Raw genomic sequence first — 18,136 nt, forward strand, 5'->3', positions numbered from 1 at the left:
TTCGACCATCAGGCCAACCCTTGGGGTTAATAATAGGCTATTTTTCTCTTTACAAAAGCTTCCTTAGGACTCAAATCAGATCAATTGTAATTAACTGTTCATATTGCATGCACCAACAAGAGCAACTAATTGAACTTGGATCTTTTTCCTTCTATAGGTATCCCTCCAGTCGTAGGCCACCTTAATCTCCGTATTACTCTTAAGTTATAGAATTAAGAATTTGGAAGGAAGAGAACTCATTGATAATAACATTGCCTAGGGAATAATCGTCCATTATCATACTATGTAACGAGTTTTAGTATAAATCTTGGATTGTCCTAAATAAGAAATAGTCATGTAATGGTTTGCACTAATAACTAGGGACGAAACCATAAGGACTGAGCTGTTTTGAAATTATTTTAAACTTAAAATTTAAGTTTGACTACCATAAGAATTAAGCTCGGTCCTTCATTCAAAGTTAGGTACGTCAATGAGAAATTTTGACTCTGTTCGTACCAATGATAATGGTAATGATAATGATAATGATAGTGATAGGAGATTGTTGACGATTATAAGTATTGAAAATATTACAGGTGATTTTGGATGATAATATTAATAACAATGAAACTAATACTGATAGGATGATAATAATTATAACAAGATAAAACGAACAATAAAAGTAATATCATAACTAAAACTCTACTTACCTTTTTTTTTTTCTTTTTTTTTTTTGTATTTTAAAATAAAAAGGGTAAAATATTTCGTACTTGAGAAAATCTAAAATCTGGTGTATATTTCTCAAAAAAAAAAAAAAAAAAAAATTATAGTCTTCCAATAAAATATGATTATTTTAATATTTTCATAAACACAAAGTACTATTTTCCCTATTATAAATAAAGAAAATGCACCCATAAATTGATGAAATGAAAGTGAATTTTCCAGTTGGAAGGTCAATGGTCCTATATTGCTAAGCATACCTTTGTCATTTTATAGCCTAGTCGTCTTTGGCCAAGGAAGGAAGGCACTAGCGAGAAAAATATAAAAGAAAAGATGACAAAATGAACCTTTCACGTGCCTCCCACGTGCTTACATGTATGCCATGTCGGGGGCGAGAGATGCATGCATACATCACCCTTCATTTGATCATTTCCATTTTTCCTATCATGTGATGTGCATGTGGTCGGTCCCCTAATCTTACCAACTTATATATTAATTCAAAAAATCCCCGCGACACTTATCTTCACCGATATTTGAAATTTCCATGGATCCCCTTACAACGTGGAACTTATCAAAGCTGTACACCTGGAATATATAAACAAAATTATTATTATTATTTTATAATTTCCGAGTAAGTAAAGCTTAAAAGCTCAATTACATGTGTTAAATCACTACTTATTTCAAAATTTGAAACAGATAAAAAGTGTATCTTGGACCGGGTAATAATTTTTTATTTTTTATTTCTAGGTAAGTAAAAGAGATGGACAATTAAACTTTTTCCATGTGATTCTTACTAGCATTATTAAAGCAAGGAATTTTTACATGTATTTTTAAAAATGTATAAATTAAAAGAATTTTAAAGATGAATATCAATTTAATACAACAAATTAAAATAATTTTAAAAGTATTACCCAAAAGAATATTATTTAGAAGATGGATTTTGTGATTAGATTTTAAAAAAAATTGATAGGTTAGAGCATTCTCAGCAGACTTCAGGAAAATTGCAAAAAAAATCCTATAGCAGACTCCTTAAATGAGCTTTAACCATGAAGATCCCTACAATGGAACCCAAAGTATGAGGTTCCATTACTGCAATCCTTATAATTATTAAAAATAAATAAAAAAATAAAAACGTTTATCTCTCATTTCTCCTCTCATATATATATAATATAATTAAAAATAAATAAATAAATATTTTAATAATATAAAAAATAATTAAAAATAAATTTATTGAGGTGTATTTTAACATATAAAAAAAAAATTAAATTAAATCTTTAAATATAGAGAAAATAACGAAAAAGCTATGAGAATGCCCTTAGATGTGTGAAAAGACCAGGGGATTGGAAGCTGCATGAAAGTCAGACCAAATGTTTTAACGTAGAATACGGGCGACGGTGGCAACTCCGTCCAATTGTATTGCATGTGGCCCACACGCTGGGCACGTCACCGTCGGTTGACGGCAGGGGTTTGATTAGAATTTTCATGTCAAATATTGCTCCATTTTCTCTATTAAATGGGTGTGAATATATAGGAAGAAATTGTTATTTTTTAAAAATATATATAAATTATGGGCAAACAACAATTAGAAAACAACAAAAGTATGTTGCTATCAGAGATGTTACAAGTAACATTCCATTGACTAACTTGCACATTACGATATTAGCGTAAGTTTCATAACACCTTTTTTAAAAAAAAAGAATATTAACAAATAATTTAAAATACAAAATACTTATAAAACACTTCCAATTACTTTTATTTTTATGCCAAGTCAAAACATTTTTTTTTAAAAATAATAATAAACTAAAAAACATTAAAAATAGAATATTTGACAAGAAATTATGACATGGTCACACGAGTTATACTTAGAGCCTATTTGAAATTGTGTTTGAGGGGCCTAAAAGTGCTTTTAACACTCAAAAAGTCCGTTTAAAAAAAAAAAAGTACTCGTTTGGTAAAATTAATTAAAAACGCTTTTAAGGGTCCAAAAAGCCTAAAAATGATATATATAAAAAAAAAATAAAAAAAAAACAAAAAAAAAACTCATTTAGCAAAAGCTTAAAAATGAAACTTTTGTTGAAAAGCTCATTTTAACTTAAAAACTCTATCTTTCAAACGCAATCTCAAAAAGGCTCTTAGAGTATTAAAATCCAGCTTAGCACTTCATTTTAGTTTTCAGAAAAAAAAAAAAAAAAAAAAAAAAAAATCTACTTTAGCTACCAAATTTTTCAAAGCATCTACGTTTGATTCTCTATTTTAGTTATTTATTTTTTACTGTAGTAACTTACCAAATGTTTCTTCAAATTATTGAGTCTGATGCAGCTCTTTTTGCTCTCATTTTAATATCTTGGTTGGTTAAAATAATATTTGGCTAGCCAAATAAGAATGCTCTAAGTTTACAAATTTTGGTATTTATTTTCATCTTCCATTGACTTGTTTATAAATTTAAATAAACATACAAAAGACAAATATATATAATACACACTTAAATTCTTAAGCATATATATTTTTTTGATTAAAATAATTTTTAGTGTCACGCCTAATTGTCACATTTTTCCACATGAAGAGAAGCCGCACGTTGAATGATAAGGTGGATGAGGTGAGCAGGAAAATGAAAAGCTTGCAATATTGTTGATGAGTTTACAGTGATCCATGATATACAATATAATAATAATGAATCCGTGGATTAATTGCTTCTAGGCAAACCTGATCCCACCTAATAATACGTGTTCCCATTAATTATTGTCATCTCTTGAACCCTTTGACTCCTTTTTTTTTTAATCAAATTCAAGGATTAGGGTTTTCTACAATTACTACCCAAAAAATACGGAAATTTCTGCAGATAAGCAGGAAATAGTAAGATGAGTTTGGATGAGGACAATAGGCAATGATTTTAAAACACAAGGAAGAAAAGTAAAATTAACTTTGGACAAAAATTTCCTTCCAATTATTGAATTTGATTTTTTTTTTTTTTTTTTTTAAACTTAGTCTATAAAATTTCTGTATGCTTATTGAGCATATGAAAAACATATGACAGTCTTATATGCTGAATTAAAAGAAATTCCTTCTATCTAATTTGGAGAAAATTTATATCCTTCAACTTTTTTTTTTTTAAAAAAAAATTTCCTGAGATAAGTTTTAAATATTTTAGCTTGTATAGTCTATAGGCCCATAAGCTCAAAGCTCATTATGCAGCGGATGAGGTGGGCAAATACTTACAAATATACGCCCTTCCACGTGGTGGATACGGGTGGATACCACTTGCCTTAGAATATAGGGCAAATATTAAAAACAGTTTTCCGCTAGGACAAAGACAATAACAAATTTCATCTAAATCTCTGACCGTATAAAACGGTGCACAACCCTACTAGGGACGAAATGGGGTAAAGGTGTCAAGGGTCATAATCTCTCCTAATTTGGACTCTTATTAAAATTAGGCTTCATCTCTCACCCTTGCTTTGACCTTTCAAAAATATGAATCCATAATAAATTTGATAATGTAAAAAATAAAAAGGTTGGATAGGATGGGATGAAAAACTAAGAGGAGAGCCAAGGAGACAAAGAGAGGGGTCAGCATATGATTTAAAACAAGTAGCGTGTGAACTTGGGATGAATCAATTGGCTACACTTTTGTTGAATGTGCAAGCCTGACCCCTCCCTTAATTATCGTAACCAGCAGCTTTTCTTCCAATTTTTACTTGCCAAAAGTGAAAAAAACAAAAGGCTTTTCTTCCATTAACGCACTCCAAAAGTCACCAAAATAATGGTCCCTTTGAGATTAGTCTTTCACCAAACACACTCTTCGTCGTTTTCTTTTGGTTTTGGGCTTTGGGTTTGTACTTAAAAGAGGACTGAGTAAACAGAGGAGGTAAAAGGGTTACCTCATTGTTGCCTAAAAGTACACATCGCTTTGTTCATATTTGACATTTTCTCAACACTCTCTCTAATCAACTTGGGGAAACATTCAATGCCCTCTTCTTCTCATTGACATCCCATCACCTCTCTCTCTCTCTCTCTCTCTCTCTGTGTGTCTGTGCTGGGGAAAACAGAGGAGGCAGGGGGAAAAAACATGGGTAATGAGTACAATCGCTTCAACCAACAGAATCTGCATCTCTATCCAAGAACTACATTTTTGCCCATGTTTTGTTCAAGGACGTCTATCAAAGATGTGGTGCTTCCGAGATGGGAAGACCGGACGGCGTCCTTCTCCGGCGACCCTTTGTCGCCGAGAATAGGTTGCATGGGCCAGGTCAAGAGGAACAACAAAGTAGTTGGCTTCCCGACCAAACATAATACTAATAACAACAACAACAACAACTACAACAATCACAACACTGTTGTTAAGTACTCCAAGCTCAAGAAACTCTTCTCCAGCAGAAATCTAGCCACACCCACTACCGCCAGCTGTCGAAGCGGGAGACAAGTGAACGAGAATATCGGAGGCGAGCCGAAGAGAAATCACCATGGCAGTGACAGCTGTGTTTCTGTCAGCATCGTTGATATGGATCCTCCTCTGCCGGTGATCAAGCGGGTGCAAAAGCCTGAAACAGGGGAAGGGGAAAATCTTTGGAAGAGGAGATCTGGTGGGGTAGCCCTGAAAACTCTACAGCTTCAACAAATTCATCATCCCAAGCATCATCTTCAACCCACAACTGTTTGATGAGAAAGCTTCATTTGGAGAAAATGTAAATGTTTTGGATCTTAATTATTTTCCAAATTTGAATATCGTTAATTTGAATCTGTGTTCAAAGTTTGGTGCTGCTGATATGTAATAAGTGTTCTTATGTAGATCCAGGCTTTCTTTTCACATAATCAATGAGAAAAGCCACCACAAGATCATCCTGCCGGAACTAAACTCATAGCCTTTAATTCTCAGATGTTCCTTTACACGTAAAATTGGCTTTGTGCCCTTTTTCTATATTTTTACTATTGACAATATATATGAAAAGCTACCGTTACTACAACAATAAAAAAATCAGCGGTTATGGTTAACTGTCGTGGCAAGTAATATCGTAGTGGGAGCCAAAAGTCCCAGGAAGGAGTAAAAAGGTTTTCAGGAAAATCTACTTACAGAATTGGAATCTTTTGGGTAGATGGGATTAATAGCAGAGCTGGAACTATGGATCGGAAATCTTGTTAGTGCTAAACACATTGCTTTCAATAACACGAAAGCAAGAAAATTCATGTGTTCATCATATACGCTTCTGAAAGAGGTTTCTTGAAACAGAAATCAAGCCAGAGAGACTATGAAAGAAAATATGAGCAAATTTGTCTTCAGTTTTCTCAAGTGGGATTGGAAATGACTCAACTGCTTTGGCTGGTTACATGTATATGCAACAAGAAGAGAAACCCAACAGAGAGCAAGATTAGATGTGCAGGAGATCAATTAATACAATTCCGTACCATCTATGGCGGCATCAACATGGGTTGATTGGGTTCCAGTTTAGAGTTATTAAAGCAAGAAAGGCTCGAGTCATAAATTTTTGTAAACAAAAAGCTTTAACGTAGTCCTAGTGCAACGCAGAAACTGTACAAGCCCACAAAATTGCTTTTTAAGTTTGACAGAAAAGTTAAAAAGCAATTTTGCCGGTCCAAAATTACCCTCTATCCTCAATTGGTCCTACTCAGACACAGTTTTCTTTCAACTCAACTGAGTTGAGAGAATTTCTTTTAACCTACTCTATAAAAGTAATATGTATCCCTTAAACATGTAAAAATCACATGCTTTTTAAATAGAAGAGACAAAGTTAGAATAAATCTTATTAAAAACTCATGTGTACCTCACATGTGATTAAAAAAATGGACACATATGATTTTTATAGACTAAATCGAAAGAAATTTCCTCAACCCAGTTTAGAGGAAAACTTTACCCGTCCCGCTCCACCTTTTGCCAGTCCCTGTTCCTGCGTACAATGTATGCAAATGCTATGGCGCTTATGGGTTGCACACGCCGACACCACTTTTGGTCTTAAGCAATAAATTCTAAACTCTTCTACTCTAGTGGCTCCTTTGTCAAAAGAGCATTTTTCGAGTAGAGAATTTTGCAAATCTAGATTCAAAAAATACTGTCCTTCGAATGCACCCACAACACCCCACCATGGGCCGATATAACCAGCTCTGCTAACAACTTTCCTACTCGCTTCTCCCATCTCAAAGTTTCCCTCGGAGCCCTCGGAGCTGTGGACAAGATCTGCCTAGATTGCTATTTAGGATAGTGTTCAATTGGCCTATAATGTTTTTTTTTTTTTTTTTTTTTTTTTTTTTTTTTTTTTGGTTTCTGTTGGTTTAATTAATCTATAAAATAATAGTAACAATAAAAAGGATAGAACTCTCCCAAAAGAACTCACACCTTGGAATTTCTACTTAAAAAAATCTGACCGACTGCTTGGAAGACATATTTCAGAGAGTTGGTAATTCGCTCTTTCAAGGATGCCCTGCCCTATTTTGTGTAATCTTGAGTCATCCACCGGTGAGTTTTGCAAGGCATCTAAAAATCTAAATTCAAACTCAGAATCCTGCAAATTTATTTTATGGCTGAACAGCCATGGCAAATCAAAATCTTCACTTGGCATGTAATGGACATTGAGGAAGGAGCTTGTATCGGATCAAATCTAGGGAACTAAAAAGTTGGAATCAATTCAAAGAATCAGTTGTAGCCTACATACATCTATGGATTTAAGAGTATACTACTATTATTTTTTATACATACATACATACATGTCACAACATGGATAATTGTCGAGGAAGAAATCCCCAATTTCAAACCCTAAGGCCTACTTTATACAAGCAGAGGTCAGTTGCATGTCAAGGTTGCCAGCAAGTATCTGGATGACTTTGATACCATCAACCTTGTTCTTTATAAGGAGTCCATATCAGTTTGCTAACATCAACCTCCAGGCCCCCACGACCAGCAGCTTTTAGATGACGATCCAAGACCTTGGGATCAGCGCAGATTACATGCTGCCCTTTCCTGTACTGAATCAGTTCAAGGCTCTGAAGGGTGCTCAAAATATCCTCCGCCTTAATTGCTGTCATGTCACTAAGCTCCTGCAGAAAGCAAAGGATTCAATACTATATAACCGGCAGAAAGGATGGAAGCAATAAGAGAAGTTAAACAATTCCCATGGGATATCTGAATACAAGAAACAAATTCACAACAGACGAATATGCAATTGAACGACAAAGGCAAACTTGTCTTGATCTTAATAAACATTCAAACAAATGCGTACCTTGATAGATATATTGCCCTTGTGCTTCTTCAAGATGTCTAGAAGAACCCGAGTCCAGTAACCTCTGTAGCTCAACAGCCCAAGATCAGAAAGGGGTCTCTCAGGTGTGCCGACTTTACCTTCTTTTTTGGAAAGCTCATATGCTGCACCATGCAAGAAATGATGTAAGAAATTCTTGCAGCTAGAAGATAATGACACAAGACAAATAAATGCAAAGTAGAAACTTGTCGCAGCAAATATAATTAAATAGAAAAAAAGAAAAAAAAAAGAGGAACACAACTTACAGAAGGCAATTAAAAATTTTCCATAGCCCTTCCTTTGATAAGGAGGAAGGGTGAGGATGCATGCTAAATTATAAGACTCCTCTGAGTGCTTTTCCTGCACCAGCAGATACAGAACACATGGCCATACGTGAATTCCAGGAATTTCTGAAAACGTCAGTCATAGTACATAAGACCAATTAAATATATTTATCAAATTACTTCCAGCGTGTAGTACACTCAACATAATTATGATTCTTAATCATTTTTTTGATAAGAAAACACATTTTATTAAAAAGCGCAAAACATGCAACTCAAATACAGAGCAAGTATACATGAAATACACCTAGCTAGAAGAAGAATAATGATTCTTAATCTCAACACTCTTTGCATTTCGAAAGACTTCTAACTTGTAACTCTCCAGAACAGCAGCTCTTTAAGGCTCTGTTTATTTTGATGTAAAACATTTTCAGGGATTTGGTTGTGCTTGGAAAACTTGGTCAACCATAAAACACCCAATTGTTTTCTGTAAAATGGTTTACATTTTTTAAGGCATAAAACATTTTCCGCCTACAATTCCTCTCTTTAGCCCCAGCCCCCCACCACCCCCCTTCTTAAAAAATGAAGTTGTGAATCCTAAATATGTAAATAAATTACTCTCAAGAATCACAAACATCTGACATAATATCCACTGTTTGATTAATTCCAAATGCATGCAAGATTCATCTAAACCACATCACCAATAAATTCCATGCTTCTCATGATAAGAAACAAAAATGCAGTAGTAATTTACCTTGGAAAAGTAACCAACCATGTGGCATCCTCGCTCATCGCATTCACACAAAATATAGAACAGAAACAGGTCAACATCATAATAAAGGGTCTTGTGATCAAGAAACAATTTCGCCAAATAACAAAGATTCTGCCCATAGACCTTGTTCTTTTTGCCGTCAACCTGTTTCCAAACATTTGTCAAAAAAATTTATATCAACTAAAAACTTTGGATCTGATCATGTGCAACAAGAAGATCCTATAAAACACAAGATACTATAGAAAAGCTGAGAGACAAGAATAAAGGAGAACAAATATTCCTATATTAAATGAACTATATACCATGATTCTCTGAAAGTATTATCAAGCTCATCATAGTTAAAAGTTAACAGGAAGTCTGTCTGTTTTATAAAACTATCAGTTAGAAGAAGATCAACAGATATATGAATTCAACATAATTTATCTTTTTATAAACAGATATAGTCTCCAAAAGAAAAACAAGATTTAAATTTTAACTACTAAAAAATAATTGAGGTAAAAAAAAAAGAAGCAGGGCTCTGATTATGAACTATAAGTCTATAACATCCCAATATAAAGCCAGAAACTCTCAGACAACAGAGAACAACTGCACAATGTACTTAAGAGTTACACACAAAATAAGATGTTGAACACTTAATTAACCCTAATAACAACAGCAAAACAACTTACCTCAAACATTGACAATGTACCACTTCGATATATCTCATCACCAGGGGGATGCTTAAGATCACACTTCCTCTACATACACAGAATACAGAATTAAATATTCAGATTATGTACCAAGACTGAAAAAAAAAAAAATTAAATCAAGGAAGAAATGGAAATCAATGAAAGAAAAAGATAGCCAAGAAATTGAAATCTAACCACTCAAATTCATTAATTCCTATCTCCTATTCTTCTCTTAACATTATATAGTAATTAGTTCGAGATACACTTTGATTCTATTGACATCAAAAGGAAGAGATCTTTATGGAGTAATGCTACACATACGTTACTTTCCATTTATATTTGTTCTAAAGGGTATCCTATATAATAGCTTCTCTCAGCGGAACACGCTCTCAGCGGAGGCGCGTGCAGGCGCGTTTCCGCTAGTCTGTTCTCGAAGTTGTGGGATGTGCTTGGTTTGGTTTGGATGGAGTGACGATTTACTGTGGAAGCTAAATCGTTCTCCTTTTCGACGAACGCAGGTAAGTCTGAGCTGCGCTTGGAGGAAAGGAGAAAAGGGTTCATTGGATCTTTAGATCTGAGTCTCCAGTGCTCGGATTGGCTGGCGGACGCGGTGGAAGCGGCATTACGATCTCCAGGGAAGGAGGAGTTCGCCAAATCCTATAGGGAGAAGGGGAAGGCCCTGAAGGTCCATAAGGGTTTCAATAAGGTGGGTCGTTTCTTAGTGGCCGCTGTATTTGCTGAGGGTGTTCGGAGAGGAGGGATTTATTTCCCTGAGGGTCGTGAAGGAGGGGGTTGGCGTCGCATCGTGGGTGAGTTGCGGAAGATCTTGGTTTTCCTTGCAGCAGAGGAGAGGCCGTCGGTCTATGATGTTTACTCCGAGGGGGGGGGTGTCTTGTGTTCAGATCGTTCTTACGCAGCTGTGGCCTCCTCGAAGTCGGGTAGTTCGAGACAGTAGCCTCTGTCTGACTGCCATTTGGACTTGTTCCCCGTGGCGTCTTGGTCCGAGCTGGTTAGCGGTGGGGAGGTGAGTTCGCCGGTGAATTGTTTTGAGTTTGAGATGGGCAGAGGTGGTCGTTCTAGTCCAATCTGCGACGGAGGGCGATTTGGTCTTGAGGGTGGCAACTTTCCTTGGACGAAGGGCCCTAGGGTTTCTCGTCTTTGGAAGAAGCTTCTTGAGAGGCTTGGATCGGTCCTGGACCGGGTTTGTTCCAAGATGGGCCTGAAGCCCAACCTTCTTATTGGGTTTAGGTTGAGGGCTGGTCGCAAGTCCGCTTCTGGGACTTGTGCGAAGCCTTGCGCTGGGCTGTCGGGTTCTGTTGCGGGTTTTGGGTCAGCCCACCCGGAGCCTTTTTCGGTGGATTTGGAGCCGACATTTAGGTCTCCTTCAAGTCAGATTGTTGAGTCTTTGTCGGCGAGTTCTCATGGGTTGGTTTTCAGGTCTGCAACGCCGGTGTCTTCTCCGGCGATTCCTTCATCTTCAAAGGTTCTTCCTGGGTATGCTGCGCCGCTGCCTTCCGAACCTGGGTCTGCATCTTCTCCGGTGGGTTCTCTAAGCATGGAGAGTGCGAACCCAGGGCAAATGGAGGTTGCGGTGAATTTTGTTTCCCCAGCGATGGAGGAAGCCTCTGTTGAGACCGATCGGAAACCCTCTCCAGCAAAAGGTATGCTTCGGCGGGGGTTTTTAGGGTCGAGATCTGTGACTCCTCCTTTGTCTAAGGTGAAGGAGGTGTCCTCATCGACCCTGGTTGGTTCAGAATCTAGATCGGAACCAGCTTCTGCTTTGGCTCAACCTCCTGATTCTAGTCTCTGTTTGGTTCACGGTTCGAATTCCTTGTCGACGTTGGAGTTTCCGAAGACTATTGGGATTGAACAGGTACATTTAGCGGAAACCTCTGTCCCTTCACATTCTTTTTCTTTAATACTTGTGGCTGCTCATTCGTTAGAGGCGCTAGCTTTGGGAGATAGATTACGCTCAAATTCTGGGTTATCAGAAAATGGGACTCCCATAGTTCCTAACAAGCAGATGTTAAGCTACTATTGGAGAGCTAAGAAAGAATGAGGAAGCCGGGTGAATGATTCTCTTCTTCTTGAGACGGTGGAATCCCCTAGTGCTCCGCTGGTACAATATCATTCCGACCCAGTCGCTAGGTTTGCTAGGTTTGCTACTTACAACACTCAAGTGAAGCCTGTTCCTAAGAACACTAATCCGAAGGAGAAAGGGAATTTTGTTCCGGAAGTGGAGGTTGCATAGCCTATAGGACCAAAGGCACTTCTGACACCATAACTGTGGAAAATGGTTTGACCAAACCCCAACAGTGGTTGATTGAGTGGATGAGGGCAGGTCTAAAGGACAATGATCCGCATATGGCGAGCTTGAAGGTTATGGAGGAGGATTTTCGCGGGCAAATAAGGTAGCACGCAATGGAAGGCTATCCCCTGATCCTCCTAATCAGGGGCTGGATGGCGAGGAAGAGGATGATTTGACGTTGGTGTTGCTGAATGAGGTGAAAGAGAATTTCCTTTGGAAAATAAAGGTCGCGCAGCCTAGGGCTAAGGGCAAGAGAGAGCTGTTAAATTTAGAAAGCTCTATTAATTACGGCATTGCTAGCGCGTCTCCTCGGAGAAGGAAGGGCAAGACTATTGGGATGTAATGATTCGTGTGGGTTTTGAGGGCTTTGGGCTTCTTTGGGTATTTGTTTTTGAGGGTTTTTGGGTGGGTTTGTTGGGGTTCTTTTGTGGGTGAGCTTCGGCTTTCTCTTTTTTTTTTAGTTAGGCGTTTCCGCTTGTATACTTCTAGTGTACGTAGGGGCGCCTTGCGCTTTTAATAAAACTTCTTATTACTTATCAAAAAAAAAAAATGCTACACATAGTCCCACTTCCCCACATCCATAGGTGGCTTTTAAAGCCACCATTGGATTTGGGATGGATCATCTTTATTGGATTCTAATCCAACGGTGGTTTTAAAAGCCACCTATGAGTGTGGAAATATGGATGTAGGGAAGTGGAAGTGTGTGAAGCATTATGCATCTTTATGACCTGTATAACAAGCTCAAACCATGTGGTTTCTTTCCATCAAGGCAGAAATACTAACTTTCAGCAATAACCCTGCGAATATAGTATTCTATTTACGAGTATGCTATAGCACAAATTCAACATATAGAGCAATTAAAAACAGTAAAATATGAGTCACAGCTCACCATATGCCTTTGAAGCTGTTCTTTACGCTTCATGAAATTGAGGCAAAACTCACAAAAGTACAGCTTCAAACAGTCGTTGTATTCTGGTGGAAAGGGAGAAAAGTACCATGTCTCAATCTCATATCTTCCAAGTTCTATAGTCGCTATATTTTTCACTTTTGTGAATTCTTCATGTTCTCGCAAGCTCGCAGCATCAAGCTCTTCATGGCCCTAAATAATCATGATGGAAATATTCAGATCATATAACTGAAAAAAATTATAAATTGGCTTACAATGGAGGCCAATAACAGCTGGCAATTTAGCTTATAACATTCTAACAGTCAGCACAACAAATCGTTTGGTATTTCTTTTTTCTTTTTTTAGTAAGTAATTCAATCTCATTAGAAAACACCGAGGGGCACAACCCTAGTCCACAGGAAGTATACAAGAGACAAAGAAGAAATGTTTAAAAATTCACAAAAAAAATAGAAAAATGCAGACTATTGTATGCCACTATGAGCTATCCATGTATAAAAGGATTTGAAAATCACATTCTTTAGCTACACCACCAAAATCTTGAAATCTTTAAAGCTATTTGCATTCTGATCTCTCAAAATGCACTAAATTAGGCACAAAGGTGTCATCCTCAAAACTTCTAAAATGTTACAGCTACCCAACTGATCTCTCCCACTTGCCGACAACTCTATTAGACTATTACCCTTCTAGGCATGACCCATTCTACTCCAAAAGGATGGATAGTCAAAACCCATAATTCTCTAGCCATTTCACAATGAAGAACAAGATGATTTATTTCTTCAAGATGATTTACAGACTCTACACTCCTCTAGCACATACAACCCAAATCCACCACTATGATTTTCCTCTCTCAGGTTATCAAAAGTCAAGTCTTTCCTAGTGTCACGTCCATGCAAAGAACGCCACTCTTGGGGGAAATACCAACTTCCCACGTGCTATCATATTTGGTTTTCACCACCAATATCCACAAAGCCTCCCTCTTTGTAACGTAATGCCATAACCATTTTCCCAAGAAAGCCCGGTTAAATTGAATAAAATTTCTTAATCAAATTATTTACTACTCATTAAAAATTAATAAGATTTATAGTATGTCCACTATATATGAGTTCGTGTGTGCATGTCTATAAGAGAGAGAGAGAGAGAGAGAGAGAGAGAGAATCATGTGAGATATGAAGGCGAACCATAGATTATGGTGATCAGAGAAACTAAAAAGTAGGTGCTAATCTTCTCAAATGCATCTAACTTTGTTTCTCCTCCTTTTCGTCAGAATAAAGTGGACGGTGAGGTCCTCAAATAGAGACACATTGGACAAGTGCGCAGCTTACTAATAATAAAAAGAAACATTGAACAACCAGTTCCTTTTTCATTTAAGTTCTAGCTAATGATGAGTATTTTTCTACCAAGAGCCCATATGGTCTTCTGGTTCACTTGATCTCTCTGGTTACTTCTTAAGCTTCTAATTTAAATAGATTTTCAGAGAGGAAAATAAATAAAGATAGAGCAACGAAACTCTGAAAATAAGACAATTAAATTTTGACTTGTGTTTACCTCTACATGAGTCTCATCAATCTTTCGCTTCTGGTGGCGTGTCATTTTCAAACTTGTAACCTGGAAAAACTCATGCATAACTTTTGTAATCATTAATAAAAACAAGAATATAAAATGAAGGAGAAGCAAGTCAAAATGTATAGGGTAAAAAAAAATGGACGGCTTCAATCCAAAAGAAGTATCCAAAGATAAAGAGAGGGACTCTCATTACACAAAGCCATACATTAAAGAAAGGACATAACTTTAATAATAACCTATATCACAAAATCATCACCTTGTCCTCCACCTTCTCATCAACAACAGCCTCTACAGAGTTGAGATCAAGTTGTTCCAGCTTCACCCATTCATCAAGCCTCCTATTGACTGTCAAAAATCACAAACAAATAAATCATCACCTTCTCATCAAAAAGTAGGCAGAGAGCATACAAGAGAGACACTCAACTAGGGGGAAGAAGGAGAACATAAATCCACAACTCTAGAAAATTAGAAAATAGAGGACTATTGTGTGCAGCCATTCAAACATAGAGGAATGTTAACATGATAGATTTTAACTCAAGCACAAGGGAACCATCCTCCAAAGTTCTATATTACAGTGGCTTTCAAATTGGCCTTTCCAGCTAGCCAATAGCTCCACCACCCGTTGGGGCATGACCCACTCTGCCCCACAGACCAGACTGAAACCCAAAAGTCTCTAGGCACCTCGCAATGGAGCACAAGGTGATCAATGGATCCCGTTCTTCTTGCACATACAACATTAGTTCATCACTATGACATGCCTCGTTCTTAGGTTGAGTCAATATCTTTATTAACGCAGCCGTCCATACAAAAAATGTCACTCTCAAATGAACCTTATTTCTCCAAATACTGTTCCATGCCAGTGGGTGACCTAGAACCTCCTCCTTTTGAAAGGTATCCAACACATTCTATCATCGCTACCAAGGCCTCCTCGTGGCGAGCAATAGAAAACAACACCAAGAAAGCTTCCTTTAAAGTCTGATCTCCACACCACACATTATGCCAAAACCTAATCCCAGAACCATCTCCTACCTCAAACCTCAAAAATCTAGAGAACTCCCCCACCTTATGTTTTTCCACACCCAGACCCAATAGGGTCCATATATCGCATTGCAGCACCACCCTCCCCACAAGTTATCATATTTAGCTTCCACCACCGATCATCGCAAAGCCTCCCTCTCCATGGCATAACGCGAAAACTACTTCCTCAAGAGAGCTCAGTTAAACAAAAGCTAGTTACAAACCCCTAAACCGCCAAAGGAAATCGAGGTACAAATCTTAGACCAACTAACTAGATGGAATTTGAACTCACCGACTCCATCCCACAAGAGATCCAGCTAAAGTTTCTCAATATGGTTTACAACTCTAGCATGGATAGCTAAGGCAACTTTTAATCAAAGTGATCCAGCCACCCTTAGGAAAATAAAGCCACTTCTAACCAACCAAGCAACGTTCCATCTTTTTCAATAATGCCATCCCAAATTGATTTTGCTTTAAATGAAGCCCCCAATGGAAGACCAAGGTACTTCGTAGGTGGAGAGGATACCCTACAACCTAGGATACTGGCCAATCCTCCAACATCATCCACAATGCCAACAGGAAGTAACTCTAATTTATCAAAGTTAATTTTCAACCCTGAGACAGCCCTAAGATAAAAAAGAACCTTACTTTGTGCCTTATTTTGTGAGCAATGCATATGTGTAGACAGCCCTAGAGATCCCCAGCATATCTTTCAATTGCTATTAAAATTATTCAAACAAGTAATTATTTCAAATTTTGATTACAGATCCTACTCGACCATAATTTTGATAACCCATTCATGCACTAAACATAATTGCACAGGACTTGTTATATGAGCAGATGTTCCATGTTTCTTTTTTCATTCTCTAACTGGTAAACAAATTTCATGCACCCATAAAGGATTAGAGCCATGACCTCATTCTCCACACCAAATCTAAAAAGGGGAGACACCTATTTGGTCCAAACACAATTGCAAAATCTTACTTTTTATTTGAGAGGGTTAAACCTTAAACCTCTTACGTTAAAAGAACCAAAATGAACATTGAAACTCCAAGCATCTTATGCTGCCATAAAAAGCAACCAAATTCATCTTCAATGTTTCTATAAATTAGTCGCCCTATAACACTTTATCAAACACAACTTCATTATCCAGAGTAACATCATATAACTTATTTCTCAATGTCACCGAAGTGACTCTCAACTGGCTGTTAGCGAGGCACAGAACAATAAACAACCCTGGCTGCAATTCAACTCACCAAAGCCGTAATCCCAAAAACAGGACACTGTAAACTCAATTACGTTTACATAAAACAACATTCGCAATTAAATCGCAATTCCACCAAGTGCAACACCGACTCAGCTCATCGAATCCAATCACCAAATTCTCAGATAAGTATCAACATCACAACCAAAACCAATATTAACCAAAATCTAATCGTAACCCTAAACCCCAATTGACACAAATTAAACAACAAAACCGAATAATATGAAGCACCAGAGCACCACCATTCCAATATCAAAACAACTGCTCCTTCCAAAAGCTTCAAGCCCAAAGCCCTGACCTGGCACTAACCCTAACAATCCAAAATGAAAACCCAAAGTGATGGGCAAGAGATCTTACACTCTGTGTAATGGACGTAATACTCGTAATCGTTGGGGCCACCGGTATGCATTTTGCGCCGTTCGATGACTTTGACCGGGTGGAATTTCCCGTCCCTCCAACGGCACATGACGCGAGTACCCACCTCGAGTGGTAGCATAGACGCTCTCCGCCTCCTCGTCGCCTCCGATTCCGGCGTCATCCAAGCGGGGTCTCCGTCGCCGGAAGCGGTCTTTTGTTCGCCGGGATGCGTATCTGGAATCGTAGAGCCGTTCTCTGCTGCGCTCGTCGGTGACTCTAACGAACCCATTTGTCGGGCAAGCCTTCAAAATGGACTCGGGGACGTGGATACAAGTAAAATTTTAAACCCGATCAGGATATATAATATAATATTTCTTTATTGCTAAATTATTAAAATCCAAATATTTAATTTAAAGAAAATGCAAATTATTACCATTTTTTCTCGGCTATAAAAATGGAGTCCTTCTATGCCGCTTGCCAAATTTTGGCAGCCTAGCGTAGGATAAATATTAAAATAATAATAATAATTTGTTATTTTTTTGTTGAATTTTTATGAGTTAATATTTAGTTTCTAATATCTCAAAACTTATTTTTGAATTTAAAACTAAAACCTAGGGGTGGAAGGTTAATCGTTTAGGGATGGTATCACTAAAAGGAATTTTATCATCCTAAATTTGGTGCTAATACCTCAAATTTAGTGCTAATATCTTAAATTTAGACTCTCCTTTAATATCTTTCTTCTTCAATTAAAAAAAAAAAAGTCAAATGTTTGACATTTGAGGTAGCCGGAAATCTCTATTCATAAAAATGACCCTTTAATCATTTTAATAAGAATCACATGCCATTGAAATTAAAATTGCCCCATTCAACGCGCTAAATGGATTTTAGTAGAGAAATGTAATATTGTATTCTCTCATCCTCTATTTTTTTTAATAAAATAAATTAACCAGTAAGACTCACGCCTTTGCTTAAAGGATCGTACAAATCCAACAGTTGATTTTAAAAATACAAATAAAAAAAGTATAAAGAAAAACCGAGGTAAATGGTCTAGCATTTCGT

The 18,136-nt window shown here is 37.2% G+C and overlaps 2 protein-coding genes across 2 annotated transcripts; one reads left to right on the forward strand and one right to left on the reverse strand.

The window, feature by feature from the left end:
* Positions 1-4,583: 4,583 nt before the first annotated feature.
* LOC132167627 (myotubularin-like protein) lies at positions 4,584-5,452 on the forward strand. Its single transcript, XM_059578635.2, has one exon. It carries the CDS (start codon positions 4,763-4,765, stop codon positions 5,351-5,353), a length of 591 nt encoding a protein of 196 aa, XP_059434618.1. The 5' UTR covers positions 4,584-4,762; the 3' UTR covers positions 5,354-5,452.
* A 1,853-nt stretch (positions 5,453-7,305) lies between these two features.
* On the reverse strand, positions 7,306-17,402 carry LOC132187412 (histone acetyltransferase of the MYST family 1). The gene is made up of 9 exons (XM_059601717.2): positions 17,078-17,402; positions 14,696-14,784; positions 14,422-14,481; positions 12,859-13,068; positions 9,662-9,730; positions 8,976-9,137; positions 8,207-8,300; positions 7,923-8,065; positions 7,306-7,740 (listed from the first exon to the last, which is right to left on the reverse strand). Exons 1-9 carry the CDS (start codon positions 17,364-17,366, stop codon positions 7,537-7,539), a joined length of 1,320 nt encoding a protein of 439 aa, XP_059457700.2. The 5' UTR covers positions 17,367-17,402; the 3' UTR covers positions 7,306-7,536.
* Positions 17,403-18,136: the final 734 nt, after the last annotated feature.

The sequence above is a fragment of the Corylus avellana genome, chromosome 2, assembly GCF_965113065.1.
Source record: "Corylus avellana chromosome 2, dhCorAvel1.hap1.2, whole genome shotgun sequence".
Taxonomy (NCBI): Eukaryota; Viridiplantae; Streptophyta; class Magnoliopsida; order Fagales; family Betulaceae; genus Corylus; species Corylus avellana.

What these genes read in the sequence shown, in the direction of transcription:
- LOC132167627 (XM_059578635.2), top strand. Translation starts at nt 4,763, where the DNA reads ATGGGTAATGAGTACAATCGCTTCAACCAACAGAATCTGCATCTCTAT.
- LOC132187412 (XM_059601717.2), bottom strand. Translation starts at nt 17,366, where the DNA reads ATGGGTTCGTTAGAGTCACCGACGAGCGCAGCAGAGAACGGCTCTACG. An exon ending in AAAATTTTTAATTGCCTTCT is followed by an intron (nt 8,066 to 8,206) that starts GTAAGTTGTGTT and finishes TGCATGGTGCAG; the next exon opens with CATATGAGCTTTCCAAAAAA. An exon ending in AGGGCAATATATCTATCAAG is followed by an intron (nt 7,741 to 7,922) that starts GTACGCATTTGT and finishes TGCTTTCTGCAG; the next exon opens with GAGCTTAGTGACATGACAGC.